This window comes from Patagioenas fasciata, chromosome 3, assembly GCF_037038585.1.
Source record: "Patagioenas fasciata isolate bPatFas1 chromosome 3, bPatFas1.hap1, whole genome shotgun sequence".
Taxonomy (NCBI): Eukaryota; Metazoa; Chordata; class Aves; order Columbiformes; family Columbidae; genus Patagioenas; species Patagioenas fasciata.
In genome coordinates this window covers 29,866,066-29,877,515 of record NC_092522.1, presented here as the reverse complement: position 1 = coordinate 29,877,515, position 11,450 = coordinate 29,866,066, and the positions used below count along the sequence as shown (strand labels likewise).

The following is an 11,450-nucleotide window of genomic DNA, read 5'->3' as shown; positions in this document are numbered from 1 at the left end:
TGCCTGTGCATTGTTATCATTCTAAAGGAAAACCAAAACAAATACTTTATTTTTACTTGGGGCTACATACGGATTATCTTCGCTCTCTTTCCTATGCTCACACCATAGCTGAGAATGTTCAATAAATTCTCCTGTTATCATCAGTTCTTCTAAAATACCTTCTGCTTAAGCGTAAAACTCGCCAAAAACCACTGCTGGAGATGTTTAAGAGCAATCTGTATTTCCTCCACTGTAAGCTACTGCACACAGGGAACCATTTCTTGTTGAGCTGTCTCATTCCTATTGCTGAGCACACAGTAGCCCCCAGGTTTCATACTGCCCTCGGTGTGCTACCGCTGCTCAGCATTCCCCAGTGGTAATCCCTGCTGAAAAAGTGGCCACAGTCCTCCTTTTATAGAAAATCCACAGGTGTAATAGGTAGTCTAGCACACCTTCTTCCTCCCAGAGTTGTGTATTTCAGCTTGGAGAATGGGGATGAGCAGGCAAACACCTGTACCAAAGTAGATCCCCTTCAGATTTGCACATACAAACTGCGGTGACATTCGCAGGGACTATGTCTCTCCCAGTATGGCATTAACAAAGCTGTACCTTTGCCTCGCTCATCATCCACCTGAACAGACGCATGTTCAAGAAAACCTCTACATGTGAGAAAAGCTTAAAACACCACCACACAACAAAAATGAAGGAAACACGTGTAGAACAACAAAAATCACCTCAAAAGCAAACTCATGGAGGTTGCTCACACAGTCCTGGTTCCATCAGTACCAGGTGGGAATTTTAGGGAGAAAAAGGTTCAGAGTTGGTCATGATGGAGGAACCTGCCAAAGATAAGCTTGTTTTAAACCTACATCTGTGCCATGGGGCAGCTTAAATTTGACCGTGGCTGTACTACAACTTGGCTTGAACATAATTAGTAAGGAGGAACAGGAATGGAAAAGGAAGAGGAGAGGAAGAAAAAAAACATAGAAGGCTTGAGCACATGTATTTTGCAGATATGGCTGTGCACAAGTGCCTTCATATCTGCTTCTGACAGGCACGTTACGAGTTCAGTTTCTCTAATTCCTTTGGATCTCTTGCAGGTTTTTACTCAGTCTGTCTTTCAAGAACAGTACAGGTCATTACCCCCAGCTTCCACATACCAACACTGATGTTGTGGTGACTTAGAATGAAAGGAGAAAAAATGCAATCTTCTAGGGGAAAAATATTTGTATTTGCTGATACGCTTTATGTTCTCTGTGCCTGTTGCAATGAAACCCCTCACACCGCTGGCAATAACAAATACCATAGCAACATCGCATCCTTCTCAGTGCTTCGCAGCTGGATACGCAGCCTTACTAACCCCCCCACCTCAGTGAGGCGCAAGGCGAGCACGTAAAGCAGCTCATCAGCCAGGATGTCCCAAGATGTCCCCAAGCCTTGCTGCCCACCGTGGGTGGGCAGGTTGGGGTGCAGCAGCCAACCCCCAAGGTTGGTGGGCCCTGAGTGTCAGCCCACACCAGGCAGGTTCACTGCTGGCACACACTGATGTTCCTTTAGTGATGGGGGAAGCAAATAAAAGACATTGCTATTGCACACGTGTGCTAGGTGGGGTAAACTTGCTGCAACTCAGTCCCAAGGTTCCCACAGCACAGAGACCTGGGTCATGCTGGTCATATTTACTCCGATGCAAAAAAAACATTGGAACCAGAGTGTTTTTGATTGCTACAGAGATACAAAAATGCACCACGAGGCAATTAGAGAACCCCAATTACCAAGCACAAAGTTTAGAACCATGTAAGCAGCACTCGCCTGCCCAGAAGCCAACACGCCACAGGCTGCCCCAGAACTGTTGCGTCTGCTTCTGGAGCCGCAGATCTGCTGGGAAAGCCCCTATGGGGGGTCCCAGCAGCTGCCGCACAGGTGGCATCGTGAAGGCAAGGAAGGCTCCAGGCCCTTTGCCAGCCAATATCACCAGCAAGGGGCTTCTTTACAGCCCCAAGGAGGCAGTTCAGCACCACACACACTCCAACCCCAAGCTCTCCTCTGGCTGCACACCTTCAGGCATCTTGTAGGTGCTGCTTTTTGCACACTAGCTCATAATAAAAGAGAATCAGCAACACCTGCAGTCATTGCTAAGAGAAGTCAGAGGCCACAGCACACACCCCATGGTCTAGAAAGCTTTAGTCCCTGGTCCGAACATGCTCCCAGTTGCAGCGAATGAGGAGTGGGGGCTGGCACAGATGGTCAAGGGGTCTAATCACTGCTGCTGCTCAGCTGAGCCCAGGCTGGACAGGCCAGCATGTGAAACATGAGCCTTTGCAATTTTTCAAACAAACATGGGCAAAAAAATGCTGTAGTTAATAGAGGATTTGGTTTGAAATGCTGTGGGGCTAATGAGGGCAGGGAAGCTGGGACAGGAAACAATGTGCAGGCAATGCTGGTCCCCTTTGTATGAACTTAAGCTTGCAGCACAACCGGGGTGGCTGCTAAGAATGCAGGAAAAACTTCAACAAAGAAAATAATGGGGAGTTCAGAAAATGAGAACAAAGGCCTCTAAAGACCTCAAAAAATGCCTTCACTATGGTAATTTTCCCTTTTATAATAAGTACAGGGAACACTCTATAACATCAGGCAAAAGAAAGATGAATTTTTTTATTGGCCAGTGAAGCCATGCCCGTGACTACAGATCCTGTCACACTGTATACTACAGTGGGTGCAGAAATGGTGTTAAAAATAGCTCCTCATTCAGCTCCTTGGCTGCTCTCAGTACAGCTTAGCCTCAGCTCTGCAGTCTGCAAGCTTATGGTTTATTGCTGTTGGATTGAAGATGAGATTCACAATCCCTTGAAGTGCCTTAATAGAGGTGACAGCTGCGTTCACAAGACCCTCAAATGAGAGGATGAGAACGAACGACAAAAATGGGTGTGAAGCTCACAGGGTCTAGGCTGACGTCCTGAAGACTAAAACTTTGTATATAGGTCCAGAGTGGCTGCTGGCTCGCAGGAACCACTGCTGCGTGTGATCCTGTCACGTATGCTCATCCTGACCTGAAGGGATCTCCCATTCCCATCACCTTTGGTTATCGAGTTCTTTGCTGAGGTAGACAACAAAATAATAAATACTCACTGCTGCCTGTTGCAGTAGTGTCACCGGCAGGGGACACCCACTATGGGCTTCCTGCCTGTGGCTTTTGTCTTCATGCAAGTCCGTGGTGAGGTCACCTTCTTCTGCAGCAGATGAGAGGGCATCAGAAGCCTCTTTGATGTCTAGTATTCTGGTTTCCAGAAGTTCTGTTATAGTTCTCAGATACTCCAGTAGTGAACACAGTCTAAACCACAGCTCCGTGTACGCTCAGGATATCAAATGATCACTTCAGACAGGTCACAGCAGGTGATCTTCCTGCTCAGACAACATCCGACCCAGACTGGAGTCCCCAGTGCAGGACACTGCCCGGGGTGCCAGGATGGTCACTTCACAGAACACCTGAGTTCAGTTCACAGTGACCCTGGAAGCATAAATCTCTGTTGCACTGATATCGAGCAGATGGAAATCTGAGGAAACAATCTGAAATGCTTACGACCAAAAGAGTCATGTCATGCTTCTCTACTGATAACACTCGAGATACAAACAGCAACAAAAGGGTGAGCCAGAAGTTCTAAAGAGCAACTTAAAACCCCCTTCTTGATCCTATAAGCACATACTCAACAGATGAGAAAGCACACCAAGGCAACTGTAATGTATAAAATAGTTTATTACTATAATAAATAAAATTAAACTTTTTTTTTACAAATATTATTTGTGCTTGTTTAAAAATGTTGAATAGGGATATCGTTAATGTAGGTGGCTGCATTTGTAACTGAAACATTCCCAGACAGTGCATATATATATGCACATACATACACACACTATCTATTGGCAGCTGCTTTGCTGACCACAAAAATAGTATCTATTCATTCTCTTTTTCTAGTCATGCTTCATTGAACAAAGTGACAAATGCAAAGAAAAAGAACCAAGAGTATTTGGTGGATTTCTGAAAGGATAAAAACAAGTGAAGTACATTGAAAAGCGCCAAAGCAACTGCATTAACCGCATATCAATAAAGTGTCCGTGCAGTGGTGGCTAAATATTGAAACGCAGACAGGTCTCCAACAGATGTACAAATATCGACTGTATGTAGGTGCAATAATCTAACACATTCATTAGAAAACTTGGTATTTCTTTATGTAGTAGTTCATCCTGATACAAGATTATTGAACTTCTTTCATCTACAGCTAAAATGATTCTTTTTCTATGTTAGTGGTCACAGATTCAGTGGCAAGAAGGAAAAAACCATGAGCCTTTCAGAACAGTTAGTGAAAAACCCAAACTGTTTTGTTAACATTAGGCATTTAGATCGAGTTACAGAGATGTTCTGGGATTACACATCAAATATGTTTACACAACACTCAACAATCAGCTTGAAACAAATTACAGTCGCAGATAAATCCACATTAGCTTTGTCGAACTGTAAAAAAAAAAGTCTTTGAAACAAACACGCGATATGACAGGTTGGCTCCCTGATATACAAAAGTGTTCAGACAATAGTTACATCTCTTTGTTTTATGAGGGGAGAGGGCTATTGGAGTAATCCATTATCCTAATAAGAAGGCAATAAGTGGAGAAAGAAATGTGATTACCAGCAAGTGATTACCATTAGATTTAGAAAGCTAATCAAAGTGCTTCATCTTCAGGCAACACTGTAAATACTACAGAACATTAAGAAGGAAGGAGAACGGAATCACAGTTTGAATTATATCACTTATGAAAGGGTCTTAAGGCTACATGTTGGATATATCTTATTGCAAAAAGCTTTGTATTTATTTAATTGAATCAACGCCTGCCACAACAATGTGGTCAAAATTATGTCAGATTGGAGGATACAGTAACCTACTGTGCCTCACCTCAAATTTCTGGAGCTTCCCCTGCACGGGGCTCTCTCTGAAAGGTTTGTCTCAATGAAACAGACTGCAGCTGAAACACAGACTTTGTTATTGCAAATACACCCACAGGAGACTATGTGGAAATGAAGAATTCAGTAGAAGACGCTTTTCACCACCTAACACCAGGACAAGAAAGCAGAGGTGCAGCGACCACGTGTTATGCTGCCTGTGAGAAGAAGGATAGGCTCAGCACCTTTGAGACAGCCCATGGTACCAGGAAAAAGAAATCCATTTATTCCACTGTCTCTCTTGTAGGAGAAGCCACGAGAAGCACTACCAGGGCAGCTTCGCCACAGAGAAACTGTGAGCAACAAATAGCAGCCTGTGAGCCTTATTCCCTCCGATTACGACACAGCATTTTTCCAATTTCACATGTATTTCTGTTTCCTGACCATCACAACACTTACCAGATCTTCCCTCAGTCACAATATTCACTGGAGTAACAGTATAAAATTGAGGCCAACTAGAGAAATCAAAAGTCATGGCCTTAACAATTCAACGGTTAACAAACAAGATAGTGACTAGGACATTCGGTGGATGTCTACCAGGAAGATTGAAGCTCCCTTCTTGAACTGGAATCATTAAATGAGGGATGTGCTTTTACTTAACAAAAATGCAATCCATAGACTTATCTATACATAGATATTATATATATCTGTGTGTATGTACACGCATCTGCACAAGTGTAATCATACACGTTTATATAGTAAAGACAAATCATGTATTAAATTCTTTCACAGACTGGTTAAGAGTGATTGAAAATATATCACCAGATATTCACAGTAAATATCTTGTTCGGTTCATTAAAGTGAAGTACTGTAGAAGCAGAATATCACCTTCGAAGCTGTTAAACAGGGTGTTCGCTGGGGTTCAGGGCAGCACTGTGAAAGAGATTTAAAGCAAGAATGGTGTTTTTAAAAGTATACATGTAACAACAGACAGAAGTAAATATATCTGAACACGGTAGGGGTGAGGGTCAGGTTTTGCTTTTATAATCCTGTGCTGCGTCTCAGTGGTCTTTCCAACACTTTAAGAATTAACTTATAAAAGTCCATGTTTTCCCAAATCTTAACCCAGGCTCTTTCTCTCAACTACCTGCTTTTAACTGAAATCTAATTCCATCATATAGTAAAAATGGAATACAGAATCTCCTTTAGATTAATGTAGGTTATATAGCAAGTTGTTAAATGGCAGAAGCACTATGCCAGAACACAGTTAAAACAGGTTTGTTGCCTTTTATTTTCTCTCATGGTATGTACAGACATTTGCTTGTTAAGGGACAGAACCTCATGTTCAGAGATCATTCATTTCTAAGGTGGAAAATAATTTAAGTGAAAAGCCTTAACCAACATGTAGAGAGAAACTAAAAAAAAAAGAATGAATAGTTGACAAATAAAATGGAAGAACAAGTAACAATTACGGTGGGCACGCACGCTGTCCAGCCCTAGGCATCTAAGTGTAAGGCTCAATGGAGAAAGACAGATTGGTAACATGGGTGCTTTCAACCACTCTCCAAAGTAGATGTCCTGCATCTGTGGAGCCTGGGCACCACAGCATGAGTCCAAATTAGTCCAAGGTTCAAAGGAGTGACTAGTCCCATAGCAGGCAAGATTTTGCTCATTTTAACCACTCAGTAGCCCAGGGAATCCAGAGACTAAAGCTCATCCTGAGTAGTATGTTTTTTAAAATTCTCTTACAACATATACAGGTTATTGAGGGATGATGCGGTCTCCTACAACTAGTTTTAGTGCCTGCCAGTTCATAAAATCATAATAAAACTGGTCTAATCTCAGTTACAGCTGTGCAAATCTGAATGAAACTGACCACTGTCAGTGCTGACCTGGAGCAGACACCCTGAAGGTGTCGTAAAGAGCAGAGCTCCTTTGAGCTTCATGACTGTAACAAAATCAAATTTGGCCATAATCTTCAAAGACATTACATTTTAAGCGTGATTCAGGAGTATATGACAATCTTTGAAGGCTTTACAAATAGATTATAAATGGCTTTATAAGCCATCACAAAAGCCTTATAAAAGCCTGACGAAAGGACTTGTGCTGCACCCACCGTCACACCGGGTGTGCAGGGGTACGGTGTCGTACTGAACGTCAGGCTACACGAGGAGTAACCCCAACAAATGGGGGCCTGGGTTCTTTTAGTCACTGGTGTGGCCAATAATGGGGCTTCCAGGGCTGACCCTGATGTGACTCCAGACCTAAGCAATCGGCAACACCAGAATAAGCCTTAACATATCCCTGAGGGCACGTAAAAATACAACTGAGAAACATCAGCTCAGTATCAGCAGCAAAGGGTCAGGGAACCTGCAACTGCACATTTTGTTTTATATTTGTACTGCAGTGCTGGAGATATTAGGCACGTACTTTGGAGTATATAAACGTTTCCTCCCTCATCCACTTGGGATAAGCTAATTTCCATGTTTACCCAATTGCAGGTAGATGGGTGACACTTTCACAAAGTGCTACGTTCATCAAGACTTGCAGCCTCTCAAAAATATTATGAAGAAAACCTAGTATGAGGAATTTGCCTGGATTAGGAAACTGGCTCCAAGTCAGTCTCTAAAAACTTGCTGGAACTTTTGGGCATCAATGAAAAATCCTTGTATTTTAGTACACCTCTGTTTTACTTAAGGATAATTTCACTATCCACTGAATTTACTGACTGAGGAGGCTAGGAAGAAAAAGGAAAAGGAAAAAAAGCATTCAGCAGTTTCTAAAAGAAACCATTCTTATATGGATTCCTTATGGCAATTGGGCCATAGCTATTACAGGTAACTGTTGTCACATAAAGTGATTAATGCAGCAAACACACAGAGTGACTTTGGTCAATGAGAGCCTTCCTCAGTACTGCACATCTGCAGTGGGGAACTGTGAAACACACCAGTTACCACTGGAGAAACCTAAACATGGAACCAGAAATAAATTAAAGAAATGGCACCTGCATTTCAGAGCAAGTCACCTCCCTACTGCTTTTTCTTGCAGGAGGGAAAGGGTAACTCTCAGATTTGATCCCGAGAGCCATTTCCTGGGAATATTTCAGTCCTTGGATAAGAGTTCATAATCTGTGGGCACTTCCATATTGAACCAAGTGTCCTGGTTTTGTTAAACAACAAGTTTCTCTTCTAGTGAATTTTCCTGTCAGCTAAAGTCTTCTCACTAACTGCACTTTTCTGAAAGTTAGATACATGTTTTGGTAGACATAGCAATGGAATGCAAGGTCACTAAACTGATAAGGATGGATGCACATCCCGTGAGAGGGGCAACGAAAAGTAGTGAACTGAAACTGACCAACTAAGTATTCCATCCCATTCACGTGATACTTCATATAGAAGTGGGAGATCACGAGGATCTTGTCCCTTTTCATTATGGCCGACATTAGGAGAGGACCTTGCGAGTTGTCCTTGCGAACTGAGGCCTAGTGAGAGACTGAATCCAGTTCCGGTTGGCTGCAGAGTCCAGTCCAGGACTTCGGGTGTCGGCCCTACATCTGCCAGAGCAGTTGCCGGGACTTTCAAGATTGGTTTAGCATATTTTGTATTATTTTCTCTATTTTTATTAGTAGCATTAGTAAAACATTCTAAATTTTCCCAACTCTCTTCTCTTGGTCCTTCTTTCCCTCCCAATCGTCTGTCCTTAGTGGGAAGGGGGGAGAGGGAGGGGCTAGAGGGGGAGAGAGGGGGTTAACAATACATGTGCCATGGTTTTATTGTCATCCTGCAATCAAACCTTGACACCAAGCCAATCCTAAACCATTTGCCTGCGGACCTGAGCGGGTGGCTTGGCACAGCGTGACCTCACCACCGTGCCGGTTCATCGGGGGACCTCGCACTGCCCCAGGGATGTCTGACACAGTTCTGCATTGCAGCGTGCAAGCATCAGGCCATCAGACACTCTTTCCAATAGTTTTTGTTTTGTTTTCCTTATGTCTTCCTTACTTAACATGAACAAAAATCTTCCCCTAAAAGCATGTTTTTTGTAAATGACTTCGTACCATAGAAAAAGAATGAAATTTACCTATTCCCACGCTGTGTTAAGACCTATTGCCATTAAAAATGAAAACCCAATAAAGTGTTGCCTCATGCTTCTGAGCTCTAACCTACCGTTAAATAGTGAACATACCAGATCAGTGGAGAGAATATACTGTGCATATATGTCTATATCCCAAGGTGATAACCCAAGCCACGATACCAGCTATGCTACCCTACCTAATGACTAACGAAGAGCAGTTTTGGTAAAGTGCTTCAATCTTCCTCCAAAAAAGTCATGAAACTATAGGTTTTGGAAACATCTCCTTCTTTAAGAAGCAGATCCTTTTGTTTCCTTACTACAATAGCACTTGTATACAGTAAGCACTGTATTTCTACCTCTACTTCCATTTGTTTACTGGCTAGATCAGATCAGGAACGAGACATCTGGATGCAGAGGAAAATGCCACAATCTAAAATCTTCAAAAGTTCTGTGAAAGCCTTTGGCCACAATGAACATTATCAAAACAGAAACTTCTGCGTAATAATTTAACAAGAAATAAAAGAGCAGATTCATGGCAAAAACAGGACACAAATGCCACAGTATATTTTCATGGGAGGCAAATCTGCAGGACCTGTTATTGATGTGGTGCAGTGGGCTGTGCTCAGGTACGCTGCACACCCAGCCCTCTGTCCTCCAGCAGCTGGAGTTAAAAGCAGAAGTAACAAGATTCTAAGACATCTGAGACGCAAGTGTTTGAACACCAGTATCCTTGACTCGGTGAATGAGAATGTGGAAGATCCCACTTATTAACAGACCTGAAATGCTGTTCCTATTAGTGAGGACGTTGTTAAATGTGATTGCTTTAGCAATATGTCAGTTTGCAATTAAAGGATTCAATTTTTTCAACTTTTTAGCCCTTCCTTGACTACCCAAAAATAAGTTTGGTACTGAGCAGCACATTTCCATTGAAATGACATACATGTCTCCTACTGCTCTTTCTTATTACAGATACATCAAAATATACTGTGACATTTAACATGCTGTATAGGTGACTGAGACAGTGACAACAGCAGCAGCAAACAAAACCCAAAATAAATGCTGAAAACATGAGCACCCTGGCAAGTGCTTATTCATAGGCAAAACCCAAGCTAACATGGTAAGGCATGCTCCAAAAACCTCAGAGGTCACCTGGGGCTCACGGGGACGGCTGCTGCTGTCAAGAATTCTCATTCCAACATTCCAAGGGAGAGAGAGGGAGTGGGGAGAATGGGCACCAACAGAGAAAAGAAAAACTTTAGAAACTGTACCCTTGCTGTCAAAAAGGCTTCAGAGTCAGCTGCCATCTTGACATGAGGTTGCAATTCCTGTTACCGTACCTTTCTAGACAAAGGGAACATGCTTAGAGAACTGGTCCCTCACTCATTTTCAAGAAAGATTAAATTTAAAATGTTAGGGGGCTGTTTGTTTGTTTCTTTGTTTGTTTGTTTTTAAAAAGAAACACCTCAGCTAGCTCCAAACATGTCTTTTTCTGATTCTGGAGACTGTGGCCTTGATATTTCAAACAACTCCTGTGGCGACTGGGAGCTTCTTCTTGAGGTTAATATCCTAAGTATCTCAGCCAGCTGTTTTTCTATATTGGTCATTTTTGTGTTTAAAGCCTTGATGTCCTCTTTCAACTCGTGTTTCACTTCTAGCATGGTGGCCTGAAGAGTCTGTTCTGGGATGGGATAAAAGGAATGCTTGACCTCGGTGAGGACCGGGCTGTGGTCCTGCGGGCTTCTTGTCTCCCCAACGTTATCCAAGCGCAAGTCACTTTTTGTAATGCCACTATCGCAAGAGTCTGTCTTCTTCAGGGTAGCTTCTCCCGAAGCTTTAGTTCTCTCTGGTAAAGTCTCCATGGACTCTGCTTTAGAGACCTTGTTCCAGTCTTCACCTTTCCCACAGGCATCTTTGAATTTGGCCCAGCCTTTTCGTCGGGGGTATTCCCCTGGCACCTTACACCCTGCGTAGTCCGATGTGGGGGCCTGCAGCTTTGCCTGGTCAGAGGCCCCAGAGGTTGAAGCGGGTTGGTACGACACAGGGGTGGCCGGGCTCTCTCGTACGGTCACGACGCTGGCTTTGACCACGGAGCGGGTGGAGGAGTGCTCACCCAAAACGTTGCCCTTCTCCACGTCCAGGTCATCCGGATCTCTGCCCCTCTCTGCCGCCAGCCGCGCTTCCTTCTGCTGCCTGAACCTCTGGAACAGTCGGCGGACAGGGTGGTCCGGGGGCAAGATCAGAGGTGCTTCGTTCTTCCTCTTCATCCTCTCCTCTTCTTCACGTTTGACATCACTGATTTTCCGGAATACAATCTAGAGGGGGAAGGAGATTTCACTCCGTGATTAACTGCACATTTGTTAAGGAAGGCAGGGCCGGGGTGGGGGGAAGTTGTAGAGAAAGAATTATTTGAAAGAATTCATTTAAACTGACAAATGCACAACCTCTGCACATTTATAGCAACATTTTCAAG

At 43.4% G+C, this 11,450-nt stretch overlaps 1 protein-coding gene across 2 annotated transcripts in view; it reads right to left on the bottom strand.

Annotated features, from left to right (window-relative positions):
* Positions 1-3,782: 3,782 nt before the first annotated feature.
* Positions 3,783-11,450, bottom strand: part of KCNH1 (potassium voltage-gated channel subfamily H member 1) — a 185,953-nt gene continuing 178,285 nt past the window's right edge. Inside the window, exons 11-12 of one of the 2 annotated variants that reach the window (XR_011738212.1) lie at positions 10,249-11,292; positions 3,783-5,839 (exon numbers count right to left, since the gene is read on the bottom strand). Coding sequence is in view for 1 of the 2 variants with exons in the window: in XM_071806014.1 (XP_071662115.1) it covers positions 10,444-11,292 (849 nt within the window). In the remaining variant the exon portion in view is untranslated. Of the gene's footprint in view, positions 11,293-11,450 lie in introns of both variants that reach the window. The other variant, XM_071806014.1, reaches the window with a different exon arrangement.